This window comes from Bicyclus anynana, chromosome 9 (genome assembly GCF_947172395.1).
Source record: "Bicyclus anynana chromosome 9, ilBicAnyn1.1, whole genome shotgun sequence".
NCBI classification, from domain to species: Eukaryota; Metazoa; Arthropoda; class Insecta; order Lepidoptera; family Nymphalidae; genus Bicyclus; species Bicyclus anynana.
In genome coordinates, this window is record NC_069091.1 from 4,345,295 (window position 1) to 4,365,681 (window position 20,387).

The window sequence follows — 20,387 nt, forward strand, 5'->3', positions numbered from 1 at the left end:
AGCCGCACTGTGAAAGCTGTCGCTACAGCCAGACTGCGACGAGTCTGACACATAAACATCTTCATTACCCGAGCTACTTTCATTCAGATCAAAGTTATATTGGTTCATACTAAAACAATATATTATTCAGTTAAATGATAATAATAGATATACTAAAAATATAGTAATATAAATATAATAAATTTTAAAATAATAATATATGTTAAAAATATTAAATAATATGTATATATAATTAACTAAGACTAAAGGTTTAATGGTATTTCTCCTCCACCTACCAACAAATTCTGTAGGAAATCGCTTTGCTTAAATCATAAACAATTATAAATACAAATTATATCCATGTACAAAGCTATTTATGAAAATAATCTACTTAAATAGGCAAACAAAGGGTATATAACTAGTTTAAAATATCATTGAAAAGATGTATTATGCTGGACACAAAGAAAAAACAAAGTATTTATACATCAATATACTATTGAGCCTACCAAACATCAATAGTCAGTTAATAAATAAGATTAAGTTATTCCACGTAAAACATACCTACAGATTCATATGATCATACTTGGAATACTTATTTGCTCAGAATACAAAGCTTATATTTTATATACTGTAAACTTCAGCTGATCTAAATTTTAGAATAACACAACAATTAAACAACAAACGTTAAATGTGTTTAATTATTAGTATAGTTGTATAATTTACTATACTAATATTTAAACTAATTTAGGTCTTAAGACAATTAGAACTACACACTTAGTGAAGTAATAAAAACTACAAGTTACAACATAATTAAAGAAAATATATATATATATATATATACAATAATAATAAACGTTCAAAATTGCTCGATCCCAGAACTGAGAAATTTGTTAGCAAAATTAAAAGTTATAGGTATTAGACAATGTAGACAATTATTTGACAGTTGACAGATGACTTTGACAATTGACCGATGAATAACAAATGACATTGACAATCATGACAAGTGACACATCTGATAGGTGAATTTAAAATAATGTAAACAAATTGTAAAGAAAAAGTTTCACTAATAGCTATTTCTCAGTACCTACCACCTACAAAATTTACCAAATACATGCTTAAACAACAAGCTGAGCCTATTAAATGACCAAAGCTTTACCAATGTTGTAACTACATTACATATTATGTATTGTATTTGTCTACAGAAGTTCTTAAACCAATGTCTTTTAAGATATTAATATATTAAGAATATGCTATCTGAATGCAATATGAATTACATGAAATACATGAAAGAAAAAGGATTTCACAAGCCAAGCAAAGGGGCATTATCTCCGTGCAGATCTCTTATGTTTATCGGTCTGGGGCTTCGATGACTTTGACACAGGCACCGCGATGTGAGACTGCCCACCACTAGACTGTACAGCTCCAACTTGACTAGCGGCACCAGAAGTAGATGCTATCGGGGAGTCACCTGTCTTGGATCCGATCAACCTGACCTCTGCCACAGTGTGAATTGTGTGACGTTTGCCATCCAACCCGAGCACTGTGATGGCTCCATCCGATGTCCAACACCGAGAAACACCAAACTTTTGTCTGGCTAACTGGAACGCATCGTGTCTATCTTTAGTTAGGAATTCAGAAAGAGTAATCCCAGTGCCCTTTAAGCCTATTTTCTTGAACCAAACTTTGTTTCGTTGAGTGAGATTATAAAATTTTAATAAAATTGGCCGTGGCTTACTGTTCTTCGATTTACCCAAACGTTTGCAAAAACTGAGATCTGTATCTGTGAGCTCTGGGACATCTAAATGATCTGTAAGCGCCTGAACCACCACAGATTGCAATGTTTCTTTCTGAGCCTCCGGAACACCATGCAGCAGCAGCATCTTCCTCCGGCTTCTTGTTTCCATCACATCACACTGCCTAGACAGCACCTGCACTTGCATCTGTAAGCTTTCGAGTGCTGCCAGGACAAACACTCTAAATGAACCAAACTGTGCAGCAATGTTTGATGTGGGACTGGAGGCAGGAGCAGAAGTCTGAAGAACTCTTTGAAACTCTGACATACGTTCATTGAAATGCTCCGTTAAAGTGGATATTGAGTGCTCAATAGTTTTTATGTCAGTCATTGTTGCTTGCTTTGTTAAGTAGATATTAAGTGATTTCAAACTGAACTCAAATGTGAAAGTTTCGAAAATGTTATATTTGGAACACTTGTTGGTATTATGAAGATGTAAGATTACATCATTTTTAACACTGTATCACTATTAAATATAATAAAAACTTAGTTTTAAAAAATATAACTTTAGAAACACAACTGTTCTTTTTTATGGACCTACCCGCAAAAAAACTATATTTCATGTAATAAAAAAATAAATTTATTAACCACATTGAATGAAAGGAACCTAATGAATACATTTTCATCCAGAATATTTTAAATTGATTTCGATATTTTATTATACAATATGGGTTAATAATGATGATGATGAATTAGTTAATATTGACCTTGTTTACCCGAATGTCTCATAAAAATCAATGTGTTCAAACCTAGTCATCATCCCCATTAACCAGTTACCTTTGTCCACAGACAACAAGACAACAGCGACGTCAAGCCTCCTTGGAAGCAGCAATTGCTGGTATAAAATTAGATTTAAATTTTCAATTTTTTTTAAATTTCAATTTTGCCTTATCAGTACTATAATAAAGGAAATTATGGTAAAAGGATAAAAATTTAGGGTTACTTTACTTCTACCCTTATGCTAAAATACCCCTTCTCCTACCCTACCTCTAACCCTAATTTATGTCTATATACTAGTATATAGACGTAAATTAACGAACGCGGTAAAGCTTCGCTTTGACTTCTATTCACTTACTTCTTCCCTACCCCTACCCTACTTCTACCCTATCCTACCCTATCTTTCTAGTTGGATCAAACTGCACACGCAAATTTCATTAAAATTGGTTAAATAAAAGTCCATTGAGGACAAACAACGTGACGCGTAATTTAAATATATTGGAATTTCAAATTAATCCTACTTCCCACTTCCTACTATATATATATAAACGCGTAACTTTGTATGGATATTTGGATGTATGTTTGGATGTTTGGATGTTTGTTACTTTTTAACGCGCTACTACTGAAGCGATTTGGCTAAAATTTGTAATGGAAATGGATTTTACTCTTTATTAACACATAGGCTACTTTTTATCCCGAAAAATCCATGGTTTCCCGAGATTTGCGAAAACTGAAGATTTTAATGATATGAATGTTTGTTACTCTTTCACGCCTCGACTACTTAACCGAATCAGCTAAAATTGGTATTGAGATATATTATAGCATGGATTAACACATAGGCTACTTTTTATCCCGGAAAAATCCGTGGTTCCCGAGGGATTTATGAAAAACTAACGCGGACGAAGTCGCGAGCGTCCGCTATTAAATATATATTATTGATTTTTTTTCATCACAAATATAAATAAATTTTGTTTTCTTTTACAGAAGCCAATAAAGAAAACATTCCTGGAGGAGGCAACGTATCTGCCATGGAAAACATGCTCGGTACAGTAAATATTTTCACTACACCCATAAGACAACCACAGAATATGAAAAACGCTAAAGCTAACGCTTTAGTTAAGACATCATCAAAATCCATTCAGTGATTTACTCGTAGTTGTGAATCGGCTGCAGATAGACTTACTTTAACATCTATACTAATATTATAAAGCTAAGGAGTTTGTTTTTTTGTGTGTTTGAATGCGCTAATCTCAAGAAGCCCATAAGCCCATTTATCGAGGAAGGTTATAGTCAAAGTCAAAGTCAAAATTCATTTATTTCAAATAGGCTTAGTTTACAAGCTCTTTCGAAACGTCAGGTAATAATATTAAACTTAAGATAATGGTGATAATAATCATTCGAAAACTTAAAATTAAAGTTACGAGGGTTCCAAACGCGCCCACCGAGAAGAGCCCACAACAAACTCAGCCAAGGTTTATTTTGTTTTATTTATCACCATTTTACAAACTTATTTAAAACTAAGCACACAGTCATATAATACAGTTTCAAAACACCAAGCTTTTTTTTTATCATTTAAATACTCATTAACACTATAGGCTATATAATATCCCCGTATTCTTACGGGAACGGGAACCACGCGGGTGAAATCGCGCAGCGTCAGCTATTTATTATATTAGTAGTAGTAAGCTTGGCTCCATTAAGCACATGCAAATAGAGGGAAAATATTGGGCATAATAGCACTAAAGACGATAATGGTTGGACGATATAGGAGACCAGCCCCTGTAACCAAGTGGCACGACGATTCTCTTTCTACGATCGCAAACGCTTCGAAAACTAGAAAAATCTCAGACTAATTAGATAAAGACCTGCCTCGCAAGACATTATTTTTCTGTTAAAGTATGATCAACGATCTTATGCGATTATAAACACTGTCTCTATAGAATCGATGTTTCATAGTTTAGAATCGTGTCCGTCGATTAAAAACCTCCATAAAAATACCTTCTTGTATAGTCAAATGGTGTAAAAAACGAACAAAATCTGCTAGTTTAGTATAATATATGTATGAAATCTAAGCTCGTTTTCCTTAGAAAATGGCAGAAAATTTTGTTCGTAAATTTGGGTGCGATAGTAGTCCATATGTATTTAGTCTAAGAGAAAAATTAATGGGAATGACATTTGCTATCGACAGGTCACGTGATCAAGATCTGTCAGATCTTGTAACATACTTTCAAGGTTTATCATACTTTCCAAGCAACATTTTATATGATATAGACATGTTACGTGCCTACAAAATCACCCAAAAAAAATGAGCTTAATTTAGCTACAATGTTTACAATAAACGCCAGCGCGCATGACTAAAAAACCCATGTTACCTATTACAAAAGGAGGATGGCAAAAGTGGGAGTCACACTTAGAAGTGTTGTACACTCATACATTTGTATTAATTAAAACTATTATTTTATAAGATGCTTGTAAAAAAATATTGAGGTTTTACACAACGGAAATCTAGATTACTTCTATTCTAGCAAAGCAAAATTGTTCTATTAGTTGCTTGAGACCGAAATACCTTGTCGTATTTATAAAGCAATCACGCAGTTGTATTTTTCAGTATAAAATTCACATTTATTCGTATGCATAAATAGGGTACCTTCTAATAAGGTATATATTTTTTCTCTCTGCTTTTCAAGATTGGTTACCATTTACTTTCTTCTTAGTTTAATCACGATTGACAACTATTAATTGGTGTCCATTATGTACGCTTCTTCTATCTGCTAGTCCCAAAATAAACGCAACCTCGCCATTCTCTTTTCAGCCTTCGCTACTGATGTTTACAGATGTTCCTCGTATAGAGCTCCCCGAAGTAACTGAACAGCCAACTGAGACTGCGATCAGGTCGATGCTTCATGAGACCGGCTTGGATGATGAGCAGCGGAGACCAGCTCCAGTGCTGGTGGCGCCTGAAGCTGCTCAGCGGCGGCAGGCTAGCGAGGGATCCGAGACACCGCTGGGCAGCTTGGACAGAACCAAGGTGTCGCTCGGCTGTGAGGAACCGACGAATGCACAGTTATTCATTAAGTTAGTGTTACTCTAAGATCCGTATTAGAAACGACCTTCACCTATGTGTTTAATGGATGAAAAGTGTTTTATATCAAAAGGGATTGCCCATCCTCGGCCCAGGGCTACCCTAACCACCCGGCAATTTACTTATATTTAAAAATGTCTTCATAGCCTCAATAGCTCAACGGAAGAGCGATTGAACTCATCACCGAGGGGTGGTGGTTTGATCCTCGCCCCGATAGTCTATTGTTGTAGCCATTCCTAACACAGTCTTTCCCGACTAGTTGAAGGGAATTGGAATATTGGTCATAATATTTATAAAAAAGGCAAATATTCTTTAAAAAAAAGTTAGTATCAGTCAAGATCCGTATTAGAAATGAGCTTCACCCATGTGTTTAATGGATGAAAAGTGTTTTTATCAAAAGGGCCTTTTTTAAGGTGGGGAAATCCTCAAGGTATCCCTTCTCGCCAGGGAGAAAGAAGATTATGTCGGACTTCAACCGAATAAAACCACACGGTGTTCCAACTCGTCGTCTGATGACTGAGCCACGGGAATGAATGATCCCCGTCCCAGGTCTACCCTAAACACCCGGCAATTTACTTTTATCTAAAAAAGTCTTAATCATTCTACTTGATTAATGAAATCAATACTTTACCAAAAAAAGTTTGCTGCAATGTTTTACGACATTTTAATTCATTTTTATTTTGTCCCCAACGGACAGGCATAGTTTGTTGAGCATACAGCCTGAGTTTACGAGTTTTTGAAGACTTATGGTTGGTTCGTTTGTTTTCTTGTTTGATAAGCTTATTGGTAATAGAAAAGATAGTCCCAAAAAATTATACAGCTTCGCCGCTTTGGTATACCAGCGAACTTTAGTAGAAGAGTAATGAAAAAATGGTTTTTTCTTCAAGAAACGTACTTTTATTTAGACCACGGACGAACGGACAGACAGACAGACGGACATGGCGATATAATAAGGAGGTTCCTAGTGGACTACGGAACCCTAAAAACGTTAATTTTAAAACTGTACTACACACATACACCACAATGCCTTAGCACTTTTGTAGTGTGTTTGTATATATATATCTATTCTGTATACTATGTTTATTATTTTTAACCGACTTCTGCTTATAGTCTGCCGACAGATTGCAGATAGATTAAAAAAAAAAATAGACCACACAACTGAAGTTTAGCTTCTTTAAAAAATAAAAAAAAACAGCGCCATCTATGAACCTCAGGTATAACAGCATCACAACAGGTTCTTGAAGTGTAGAAAAAGGGATTGTTTCAAAGTGCTCTAAGAACGCTATCTATTGGTAGTATAAAATAACACAATTTCACTATGCCTGTCGATGGAAGCACGCAACTTAAAAGTTTCGCCTAATTACACTTTTCTTAAAGCATTCGACGTCTTACTTCCAAAGTGTGTAAAGAAGTTTTGTGCAGTTAAGTATTAATAAAAATTGATTTAAAATTAACTGTGTTTCATCAAGTTATTTACACGGTACCAAACCGCATTCATGCTTTTACAATATTTGTCCGTGTCTTTCTTTAGAACGGCTGAACCGATTTTAAAGGACTGTCACTGGAAGATAGACGAGGTTGTAGAACGACATGATAGACGTCGTCGGCTAGTAAAATAAATAAAAAAAAACGGGGTATCGTTGCAGCAAGGAGTGGGGCACGCAGGGCACGATGATCAAGATCTTCCGCTGCGTAGCGGTGCGGCGCGGGCCCATCACGGTGCACAGCTTGGTGGAGCGCGGGCCCGTGCTGGAGGGGCACACCCGCGTCATCGCCGCGCGCTGCTTCGCCTCCATACTCAGTGAGTGTTTCATCATCATCATCATCATCATCATCATCATCATCATCATCATCATCATCATCATCATCATCATCATCACGGTGCACAGCTTGGTGGAGCGCGGGCCCGTGCTGGAGGGGCACACCCGCGTCATCGCCTCGCGCTGCTTCGCCTCCATACTCAGTGAGTGTTTCATCATCATCATCATCATCATCATCATCATCATCATCATCATCATCACGGTGCACAGCTTGGTGGAGCGCGGGCCCGTGCTGGAGGGGCACACCCGCGTCATCGCCGCGCGCTGCTTCACCTCCATACTCAGTGAGTGTTTCATCATCATCATCATCATCATCATCATCATCATCATCATCATCATCATCATCATCACGGTGCACAGCTTGGTGGAGCGCGGGCCCGTGCTGGAGGGGCACACCCGCGTCATCGCCGCGCGCTGCTTCGCCTCCATACTCAGTGAGTGTTTAATCATCATCATCATCATCATCATCACGGTGCACAGCTTGGTGGAGCGCGGGCCCGTGCTGGAGGGGCACACCCGCGTCATCGCCGCGCTGCTTCGCCTCCATACTCAGTGAGTGTTTCATCATCATCATCATCATCATCATCATCACGGTGCACAGCTTGGTGGAGCGCAGACCCGTGCTGGAGGGGCACACCCGCGTCATCGCCGCGCGCTGCTTCGCCTCCATACTCAGTGAGTGTTTCATCATCATCAACATCATCATCATCATCATCATCATCATCATCATCATCATCGTCGTCGTCGTCGTCGTCGTCTTCGTCGTCGTCGTCGTCGTCGTCATCACCATCATCTTCTTCATCATCACCACCTTCATCTTCTTCATCATCACCATCATCACCATCATCTTCTTCATCTTGATCTCCATCATCACCATCATCTTGTTCATTATCATCATCACCATCATCTTATTCATTATCATCATCACCATCATCTTCTACATCATCACCATAATCTTCATTATCATCATCGTCATCATCTTCTTCATCATCACCATCATCATCATCGTCATCATTATCATCTCCATCATCATCACCATCATCTTTTTCATCATCATTATCACCATCGTCTTCTACATCATCACCATCATCATCATCGTCATCATCTCCATCATATTCTTCATCATCACCATCATCGATCATCATCATCGTCATCATCATCATCATCATCATCATCAAGGTGCACAGCTTTTAAATATATTATAAAGCAATCTATACATTTCGCTGTTTATTATCATCATCATCGTCATCATTAACAGCCGATAGATGTCCAGTGCTGGACATAGGACTAAAAACACATTGGTCCGTTTCTCAAAAATTGTTAATTTTTCAGAACTGAAATCCCATGGATTTATCAACGTCGATAAGGATGAAAATTGTGACATAAAAGATATTGAGTTTGGACCCAGATTACGGCGTCGGTTTATCCCATATGTTCTGTAGTTTAATTGATATTTTCTGTATTACTCTAGAATTAGGTATCTCGAGAGCCTGCGATAGTCAGACATACCTCAGTGCAGGAAGGTAGAAACTTTGCCAGCCCGTGCTGCTACCATAGGTATGGGTCAATAGACTCGTATCAAATGACATGACCAGCTTCTGTATGGCGTTCGGCCTAATACCCAAAAGTTATATATTCCACAAACTTCAGATATTTTTATAACATGTATAAAAGACGGCAAAGACGTACCGCCAAGCGATTTAGCGTTCCGGTACTATGTTGTGTAGAAACCAAAAGGGTGGTGAATTTCAACCTTCTTCTAACAAGTAAGCCCGCTTCTATCTTAGATCGCATCATCACTTACCATCAGGTGAGATTGCAATCAGGGACTAACTTGTAGAGAATAAAAAAAATAATATAAACAATGTTAATTTCGTTTAGTCAAAAACGCTGTCGTCCATTCTGTGACGTCACGATATTACCTAAAGTAACAAACGATAAACTAAGGCATGTCCAATTTATAGCTTCTCTCAGTCATAACCTTATTCTCTATTTCTCTTTTTTTTAATATTTTACAATGTTATACATAAAATATACAAAACACTATTAAAAATCGCAGTAAATTCTGAAAATTATAGTGCAAATAATAAAAAAATAACTGAGTTAGATTAATAACATATTTATAGGTAGTAAGGTAATAATTATAAACCAAAAATAATTTAAATAAATTATTAAAACGCACGTAAATAAATAAATTATTAAACGTTTTCTTGAGGCCCCTTACGTCCCTTACGACACCAAAAATTAGTAAAATATAATCCACTATCCCTCTTAATCCGATGCTTCCCGGGAAATTCTCTTTTTCCCCTAGTTAAGCGTTCGCCCAAAAGGTGGAAACATTCTACGAATACATAACTTAAGAGCGCGCAGCGCGTCGGTACGATGTGGATAAAATTCGAAGCGCAAACGAGACGCCGAATTATGACTTTCACGTGAGTGAAAAGCACTGAGCGATTGACGCGCGACGCAAATTTTATGACGTGAGCGCCAAAACCATTTTTACCTAATTGCAAGTAAATTAAACAACATAACGAAAAACAAAATGGCCATGTTCAAGATATATACCTAATTTTCTAAAGAAAATTTTAAGAAAATAAGTTTGCTTTTCCTGAGATTGAAAGCAAAATGTGAGCAAAACATGTATTTTTCAAAAAAGTAAACTATCGAGAAAAGTTTTACAAATTGTGTATTTTGTATAGTCATAACGAAGCTAACACTTTGAAATATCATTTACCCAAATATCAGGAACCATTTGTAACCAGTAAATTACATATTGCACACTCTTAAGTCACTGTCATATTTATTTCAAACGGGCATTTTTGTTACTTGAAAAATCTTTACCCTTCATTTGGCCCCGCAACTAATGTTGATACTGAGCCCCTCCAAGGCATGCTACGCTGCTGTTCCCTACCATATCCCTTAAATGAGGTAGATCTGGCTATCGCAGGTCCATGACGATGACCGTCATTAAGTTACTTTCAATTTTGACTTGCTTACTACTTTTAAATTACTTATTAAAAATTTTGAATTTTATGAATGTTATGATATGTTTTGTTAATCTAAATACTATTAATGTTTGTCATAAAATGCAATAAAACTCATAACTTTGTTTATTACATTACTACATTTGTATTTAAATGTTCAATTATAGCAATTTCTGTTTACTTTTTGACTCACGACATCTAATTTGACCGACCTACCCTTAAGTCTTATATGCCTACTTTAGTATTTTAGTCGAGTACGAACAATTTTTGGATTTACCGCCCAAAAATCGTTCGTACTCGACTAAAATACTAAAGTAGTCCTTTTTAAACCAAAAAACGGGTTTTATGTAACAACACCATCTCTAAGAAACCGAGAATTTTCTCGTAAGGGTTATTCCATTGTCCAAAAATCCAACAATCGATCGAAAAACCCGATCGATTTAGTCAATCGGTCAAGGATTTGGTAAATTAAAGTTTTCGTATTAACTAGCGACGCCTCTGATTTTTTACTTTTATGAGAAATGATAATTAATATTTTATTTCAATGAAACACCCTTCAAGATTTATTTATTTAAGTTGAACTTTAGTTATTTAACTTAAAGATTGTTGATTGATCTTTTTATATAGATGAGATTATTTTTATATAGTGTGTCCAACAAATCTATGCCTTAGGCCTGAAAGTCTGCAGCGCACTTAGGGATGTGGACAGTGAAAAAATATGGAAATATGGTTAGTTTCGTTTTTTTTTACTGCAAGACAAGTCTTATAGGCCGTACAGACTACTTTAGTGGTTTAGTCGAGTACGAACAATTTTAGGATTTACCGACTCCAATACTAACGCAGTCCGAACTAGGCCTAAGCGCCCTACAGACTTGATAGTAAACTTCATAGTGTGTGGCTGGCTTTAGAAACTTTACCACGTAAGGGTTATTCCATTGATTGTAACAATCGATCGAATAACCCGATTGATGTAGTTAAACAAGGACTACACCAATCGATTCACTAGGATTGTTAAATGGAGTGTTCGTAACGACCGAACAAAGTGTTTGTTTTTGTACTTTTATAATAATAATTAATAACATTTTATTTAAACGAAACTCTCAACCTATAAGGGTTAGACATTTAAGTGAAAGCTTGTTGATTAATATTTTTTATAGATAATAGTATCTAGAAGTATCTAGACTTATAGGTTATTTTTATACAGTATACCTATCCTGTAATAATGCTATGCCTTACGCCAGCCACACACGGTCAATTCTGCAGTATGCTCGTGGCTCAGTGAAAAATATATCGAAATATGATTAATGTTTCGATTTTTCATAGCCCATATAAGCTCATTTCGAAGTGGACGGTAAACTTGAGATTTATTTTACATTGTTACTTGATCGTTAATGGCTGGCGTTAGGCGGCTATTCTACTTGACTACCGTCATTTTGTAGTTTAGCGGATAGTAGGTAGTAAATATAAAGTATAAGGTCAATGATACATTCTTCTTTATCACATACGCGAATTTAATTGTTATAATTATTTGTTTTTTAGGAATTTTATTTTTACAACAAAAGTACATAGGGTACTTTTATTGACTTGCGTCAAAGACAAGCGTCTTATACAGACTATAGGCACACAATTAATGTGTAAAGATGTAATGTGTATATAATTGCATTTTAGTCTTTAGATGTGATTTTAATAAAAATGTATTTTTGTATACGATTGTTTTTATTTCCAAGAATAAATATGATTGTATAGAGAACCCTTACTACATAGTTTCATGAAGAGCGACTAAATCTATAGGTACTTATAATAAATCTGTAGAGAGGACAATTCTGTACATGAAATATATTTCCAAAATAACTATCAGGGGGTGATTGGTGATCGATACTGATGCCAAAACAAAACTACTCGACGGATTTTAATGAAACTTGGTCCAATTATATTCCTTCATACTCCTGGGCAGGTTATATTATAGTTTTCATCACGCTACGATCTATAGGAGCAGAGCAGTGAAGGGAAATGTTGGGAAAACTGGAGAAGTTGCTCCATTTGTACAGCGATGCTACTGTAAGGGCGTACGAAGTTACAGGCGTCCGTAGGTGGCGTAGTTATGAATGTATTGAATTTTCCCTGGTGCTGGGGCATTTTTATTCTAGCCATTTTCCAGATTTTGTTGCGTCCGATGGTCCACATGATTATAAATATTTTAACTAATGCAAAAATTTTAATTAAATTGTTGTTTAGCAAATATCTGGAAGATTCTATAAATTTCTTGAAAAAAATCCCCATGATCTATACTAATATTATAAAGCTGAATAGTTTGTTTGCTTGAACGCATCTCAGGAACTACTGGTCCGATTAGAAAAAATCCTTCAGTGTTAGATTGCCCGTTTATCGAGGAACAGGAAGGCTATAAAATATAGGTATATTATCCCCGTATTCATACGGGAGCTCAGCAGTGAGCCGAATATGGGTTGATGACGATTCATACGGGAACGGGAACCACCCTGTGAAACCGCGCAGCGTCAGCTAGTATAAAAATATCATTCCATAATATGAAAAATGTGTCCATAAAACCCAAGACTTGTACAACTGATTTTATTTATAACCGGTCAGCACAACCAAGAATGTTTAAAACACTACAAGATAGTTAAAAAAAACTTCAAAAATAAGATATGAACAATTTATTTGAGTAATTTGTATAATATATAATGTAATGATATGATTTCTGTACATCTTTACACAAGTCATCAACTAGATTGAAGTCAACTACTTAAACAAATTATGAGTATCTTAACAGCAATCAGTTTGCGGCTTCATAATTTACATTTACAAACTCTACAGCAGTGTGAAGGAAGCTGTACATTAAACAGTTGACTTATTCGTTACATTTCTACAGTACCTACTTAATTTACAATAAAATACAGTCATACATAATAGAATTAGAATATTACTAAATAATGATAGCCCGTTTCATTAGAAATGCGCAAAGTGCTCACCAAACTTTTATATAAATTAACATTCCTAGAAAATTGGCAAAATTTAAAACTTAAAGCATTCATTTCTTTTTGGTATTTCTAACGAAACAGGCCTTTCGCTCAATTATTTCACAGTAGGCAATAACATTTTCAAAATTTATAGTAGCAGGTTCTGGTTACTCAAAAAATACCATCATCATAAAATTTAATGAATTAATCATTAAAATCCTTGATTTTTATATCTATTTATTATTTTTCTTAAATATATAGGTATAATCAATTAAACTTAAACAATTGCCCAGGCTTGTCTTTCTGGCATAATATTTGATTTTCAATGTATTCAAAATAAATAATAATAAATTCATGTTTTCACAATTAATATGAAAAAAAAGAGAAATAATAATTTCACATAATTTTTTTTAATACAATTCGCATTTATGACATGTCGGTATTTTTAAAATAACCATGTAAAATAGAAATAAACATTATTTTATAAACGCCTTCCCCCTACTTGGTAAACATATCACTATGTCTTTATACAAAATCAGTCTCCTACTATATTTGTAGCTCATCGTCGCAGACAACCTTTATACCGAGTCACGTATGAGCTCTGACTAATAAGTAACGCGATCCGGCATAAATATATACCCTCATCTGTTATTTAATTGGGATAAGAAATAAATGATATTCACATTAACACATTGCAATCAAACAATCAATCAATTTATTTATTTGCAGATACATATGCAGGTGGTCGGTAGATGTAGATGGTAAATGTATCTTGCCAATTTGGCATGCAAATTATTTATTAAGTATGTGTTATCAAATTAATTCAAATGACAATTTTTGCACATAGGTAGTTAAATTGCGGCCGAACAGTAAGTATTAAATGTTTTATTTTTTAATTTATTTAATCTCCCTCATTGGATCATTAAAAAAAACGTACACTAGTTATTATACCCAAAAGAATTGAAAAAGTAAAGATTGCCTGCATTCACACTGCATGTGGGGTTGCCAGATATAAACAGTTAAGTAATGTTATTTATATACCCTCATCTGTTATTTAGTTGTCTAATATGTTAAATGAAAGCTTATTTTAGGCTTAATTTTACCTGTATTAGGTTGCCTTTGTCATGGTTTTCTAGATTTTATAAGAAAAATGTGTTTAGCCGCAATTTAACTATTTATTTCTTAACACAGATAAATAACAGATGACGGTATATATTTCAAATGCCGGATAACTATAACGATTTTTATTAAAATCCGGAAAAAAAAATTGTAGAAATCGGGTTACTGTTTTTAAGACAAGTGTATATTTTTTAAATTGCTCTATGCATGGAATCTAAATAAAAACCTTAGTCAGAGTTTGTGTTTTTAGCACGAGGCGTTTGTATGAGACGGTATAAAAGCGTCAGGACGTTCCACATTGGACGTTTGGACAAAGTACACTCATAAATACGGGCACACATAATAAGTACAACTTTATTATTGACGTCTATAGACGCTTTTAATGCATAACCATACAAATCTTGAGTAAATTTATAATATAATATAGAATTTTATTGTATATCCGACATTTTTATCTAGGTACAATTGATTTAGGGTAAGTATTTTAGCTTTTCTGTGGTATGTCTCTTCTGTCTGTCTGTATTTTTTTAAGCGGGCTATTGGACATAGAAATCGGCCAAAAGTATTCCACCATTTTTAAAGTGAAAAAAGTGTTAACAAAAAAAAAATTTGTCAGCATTTAACTTACTTTTACAATCCGCAATCGAAAACACTTTGTCGATGTATTAGGAAAGCCCGTTTTCCCTTGTCGGTCATCGGTCTCCTATTAAAAAGTGGACGCACATACAACGACCAAAAAACGTCCACACTCAATGAATGCCAAACAAAACTTCTTGGCACTCAATTCAAGCAGTCGCATTTGCAAATTCAACCTTAACGTCAATACTTAAAGTTGAATTTGCTCTGAATTTGGGATTTTATTAAATATTGGATTGGACTATATTTAAAGATCTTTAGGTATAATTTTCTTTACCAATAATTCTAAAACTGTCAAAGCAAAATTGGCCTGTATTTTAAGAGAAATTTTCTACGTGATTGTGAGTCCTTTCCTCTATAGTTTTGCATTATAAACATCTATAAGTAAAACGAAAGGTGTTTTTGGAAGGAACGCCGCGTTTCACAGCCTTTCTACAGTCGTTCGCGCTCTCACTCAATTGTTACAGTCTTGCCGTCGGCTTAGGAATGACTTTTAAAGTAAATAGCTACCATTCTAATGCAATTCATTCAGCGGCACATGCATACAATACAATACATTCTTTTTATTACTACATCTATACATTTAGGAGTGTAAATTTTAGTATACTTAATTTACTACAGTCAAGGAAGACAACCTGATTATAACCGGTACGCATTTAGGTCTAATCAATGCAAGAGGTGCCATATTGGTGTGTTCTGGGAAACCTCGAATATCACAAGCATATTTACAGTACTTACAAAAAGTTTTAAAGTATATAAGATGCAAATAATTTCAACTTAACATCTCAAAAGGTGTTCCTTTTTTTCTCTTGGGTAGAAAAATGTTATCCCAAAACACACGAATATTAAATGAAATTGATATTTAGAACTAAACGTTGCACCGTTAACGAAAGAAACGAAAAATACTAAATTGTTACAAATTAAATTGGTGTAAAGTTGCCCAATTTGACTGTAATAGAAAACAATATAAAATACCTATAGTTTCTTTTGTTATAAATTTTAAATTAAAACACAATTCATTTTTGCTATACACGTGAAGGATAAATAATTAAATTTCATTTAGAGATTATTTTTAATAATTCGTATTAAATTCCATTCTTAATAATTTGTAAATAGTAACTAGATTAAACTGTACAATAGGAATTCGTTCATTAAACTAAATAATAAGCTATCAATAGAGGGTAGTTTTGGAATATGCGAAGTCGGTCAATCATTCAACGAGTGCGGAAACTTCAAAAGAAACGTAAACGTATCACAGTTGCACTAGAAACAAGTTTTTACAAAAGCTTTTTGGTACAAAAAAACGTGGACTAAGTTCTCCGACATTGTTTAAAATCATGGAAAACGTTTCTCGAATTTAATTTTCGCAATCGTTTCTCACCTAATCGAAACCATAAGAACATGCCTCCATATTTAATTAATTAAATTCATTTGTATTTGAGCTTGAATAGATTGCAAGCCAGTTTTTTCAAGATAAGAGTTAGCGAGACAAAATTTGAAGCGTTAGATGGTCTTATATGGGTTGAAACTTAAGTCTGGTATGCACTTTTACATCGCTTGGCGGTACTTTTTGTTTACTACCCAAGAATGCCATCAGAAGAGATATCTGGAAAAGTTGAAATTATAAAAAATTTTAATTGACTTGGAGTAAGAATTGAACGTAGAACCATATAGTTCTAAGCTTTATAAAAGGCAGTACACATATTTTATTAAATAAAAACACAAAAGTATTTTAAGGTGCGAATATTATTAGGGAAGATATAATATCAGAGAAGAATTTATTTCTGAGGTGATCTCTTATAATTAGGTCAATATCTAATGATGGCATCCATGGAAATTGCTAAATTTTCAGTAGACAGTATTGCAAAAATTTAAATAAGTTATTTCACTAATTTGCTTGGGAAAAACTGGCATCTTATAAAATATTTATGCCAGCCAACGGAAACTTCGAGTATTTCTTTTTTAATAATGGAATTTTAAATAAATCTATGTAACATTTAAGTGCATTCAAATGTCGACATGAACAAAGCAAAATACCGATTAGCACAAAAATATAGCTGCCAGATTAAATACAGCGTACACCATACGAGTATGTTAACCTTGTGGTTTTGACAATTACAAATTTTGAGGTTAATTTTTAGGTACTAGCTGTTACACTTCAACTTGATCGCCTTTTATCATAATACTACTTCTATGCATATATCACAAACTATTTTAAATTATGTTTGTGCAATCACAGAATCGCTACAGTAGTTTTTTTATACACATTTCCCAATTACTTGATTTGAAAACAATAATAATCTATATTGTTTGAAAGGGTACCTATATACTACTCCCCAGATGGTTTTATGGTCCTGAGACCAGGATCGCATGGTGGGATCCTAAAAACAATTTCAAAAGTTTTAGTGCACATTGAATATTGTCGGTCTAGATGTGATATCTCGTAACTAACAATTTTTGGTAAAAATTGATTTTGATGCAGGAAGCTTCAAACAGCTTTTCCGGTGGTAGCCCGTACATTAAAAAACGTTTTTGGTCGCATAAAACTACTTTTAGTTATACCTAAAAGATGTATCTTGTCTCTTCTCTAAAATTCGTCAGTTTGCACTTACGAGCTATTTTTTTTATTTACATCTAGACCGACGATATTAGTATGTTTTTGTTGAAAAAATTGATTTTAGATAATCGACAATAAAGTGCGACGGTCAGATTGAAGCGAACAGGCAGTAGACAAAGCAAACCTACGCCAAGGAATCATCTTCGAAATCCTTACCATCGCCGCAATCGTCGCGCGCGTTCAAACTCTCGAAGTACTGCTGCGGCTTGCCGTTCCACAGCGAGTCGTCGTGCGAGTTCAACGTCTTCAACGATTTCAGCGTTTCAATGTCTATGGAGTCGGCGTTCTCGTACAGTATCGACTTGGACAGTTCCAGGGCGAGGTTCCCCGGCGGCTCGTAGGCCAGGCGGCACTCGTCCAGCAGCTCCTGCGGCAGAGGCCTGGCGCGCACGTGCAGGCGCGGGAACAGCGGCGCGAGGCGCTCCGCGCGCGCCACGTACTCGGCGACCAGCGACGCGCATCGCGACTTGTCGTCCACGTGCGTGCGCGCGTCCGCACTCGTTTGGGGTTTCTATAAAAACGTTTCAATGAGTTAGAGATTTTTTTACGTCAGTATACGTACGTCAAACTTGACCAGCTGGCCTGTTTTCTATTTTGGTCTTTATTATCAATCCATCAAAATCAAAAACAAATTAAACAAATAAAAAATAAATATATTGATTTTGATTTAATATATTATTATCTAAGTGTAATGTATCTTCTACTTTTCTTTTTATGTGTACACCCGTCATTATGCATTATTCCTTGTATTTATTTTCTCTTTTTCGATTGGTTGTCTGGAAGAGATCGCTCATTAGCGATAAGGCCGCCAATTGTACATTAGTTTTTAAGTTAATTTCTTGCCTGTTATTATTATTTTTGGTGTACAATAAAGTATATTTCATTCATTCATTCATTCAAATTAATTGACAGAACGTCCACATATTAATGATACAAATTATAGCATGTAGATGACACTTTGTTGTCCACTTCAACAGGTTGATAATAAAGACCAAAATAGTGAATAGGCCAGTTGTGATGCAGTGGGAGTTATCACTATCGCGATAGAGTAAACACGAATTTATATTGAAACAGTTGTACAGTAGTGCCATTAGATGGCGCTGTTTCAATTCCTTAGAAATTCGCGTTTACGTTAACGTGATCGTCACAGTATCAAACTGCCACTAGGCTCTCAGAACTGTTTAGTTATTCGCTAACTCGTCAACTTTCGGAGGATTTAGTACGTGATAAGGGATGACATCCACCGAACCTATTGTACATTACCTTTGACTCGTACATTGCAAAAGCATTGAGTGATACAAAGCAAATGTTTCGTAGCATATCTTCTGGCAAACTGATAAGTATGGGTGCAGTCGCTTTCATTACAGTCGAGTTAGCAAATAACCTAAGGGCCCCGAGTTAGAGCGAGGACACACGATGCGTTGCGGTGCCGCACCGGACTTGCATGGAGACGAGGCAGGGATGAATGCGTTGCGACGTCGGAGCGGCACCGCTCATTTGTTTATGCGTCACAACATTACTTTATTAACAGACTGTCCAACGCTACTACGGGGCCGCTGCGACATAACAACGTTGCAGCGCCGCCCCGCTCGTGTACCGCTAATGCGGTGAAATCTTTCCGCTCTTAAGGAGTGAAACATAAGCACCAAACGTCATTTGAAAATGTGACAATTAGCAGTTTGTTGTACAAGTATAAGCTCTATCAGTTCAGTGCTCGCTTCGTAACATGTTATGCCCAATAACATAGGTCATTAGTCATTACCTTGAATTTCGTAACTGCATCCGATCCGAATGCTACACACTCCGTCCAAATGTATCAACGAATATTTCTTGCGTAGTGAAGTTAGATTGGAATTTGGCTTGGACTTAGTGCGAAATCGTTCATAGAAGTACGAGTCTGTGGTTAGTTCAGTTAATAATGCTTCAATTTGAAAATGTTCCAAAAAAAGCGAAAAAGAATTAATTAGAAAAATTTGGATCTAGTGTAGAACTAGATCTCAACCCTTCTTACTTTCATACGTTTATCACTACTGCTTTAGATCGAGAATTTTCGGATTCGGATTGGATGCAGTGTGGAGCTTTAAAGAGGTCATCCATTGATTATTATTACATAACATAACCATACTGGAGCCCAACAATATTTTAGCTCACAAACAAATAACGACATATCCGAATACGGGCATGATCAAAAGACACTTGTGAATAAATGTATATATGTAATATTCTATCATTGGTTAAATATTTTTGCCATATTGATATTTTATATTGTATAGGTATTTCAATATTTCCTTATTCACAAGACAAAATTCCTCATTTACAATAATTAAGCAGGTAATCTAATCCTTTTACAAAAAGAAGAATGCCACCACATGGGTCACTTTTGACCCATGTGGGTACCTAAAGTTACGAGTTTCTTAAGTAATCAATGGAAGTCCTCTATAATTATATATGCACACACCGAACCAGACACGCCCAAAAATATCGCGTTAGTTATATAAACTCACATCCACACATTTCATCTTAGCCGATATACATACACAACACAAATATATACGCACGCACTTAAATGTCGTATACACATAAATAGATACGTTATAGAAACCATATTATATTACATAATAATACATATTATACCAGCAATGAACCTTCAGTGTCGTATCGTA

General features: G+C 35.3%; 2 protein-coding genes across 7 annotated transcripts in view; one reads left to right on the plus strand and one right to left on the minus strand.

Annotated features, from left to right (window-relative positions):
* The window catches only part of LOC112044588 (uncharacterized), a 33,001-nt gene extending 20,920 nt beyond the window's left edge, over nucleotides 1-12,081 (plus strand). Inside the window, exons 13-17 of the mRNA XM_052883588.1 lie at nucleotides 2,561-2,609; nucleotides 3,473-3,532; nucleotides 5,323-5,563; nucleotides 7,217-7,371; nucleotides 8,723-12,081. Of these exons, the coding sequence (XP_052739548.1) occupies nucleotides 2,561-2,609; nucleotides 3,473-3,532; nucleotides 5,323-5,563; nucleotides 7,217-7,371; nucleotides 8,723-8,832 (615 nt within the window). The 3' untranslated portion in view covers nucleotides 8,833-12,081. The remainder of the gene's footprint in view (nucleotides 1-2,560; nucleotides 2,610-3,472; nucleotides 3,533-5,322; nucleotides 5,564-7,216; nucleotides 7,372-8,722) is intronic.
* Nucleotides 12,082-13,034: 953 nt separating this feature from the next.
* LOC112047276 (shootin-1) overlaps nucleotides 13,035-20,387 on the minus strand; it is a 118,045-nt gene continuing 110,692 nt past the window's right edge. For 5 of the 6 annotated variants that reach the window (XM_024084343.2, XM_052883374.1, XM_024084345.2 and 2 more), the window contains one exon: nucleotides 13,035-18,235. In XM_024084343.2, the coding sequence (XP_023940111.1) occupies nucleotides 17,849-18,235 (387 nt within the window). In that variant the 3' untranslated portion in view covers nucleotides 13,035-17,848. The remainder of the gene's footprint in view (nucleotides 18,236-20,387) is intronic. The other variant, XR_002886936.2, reaches the window with a different exon arrangement.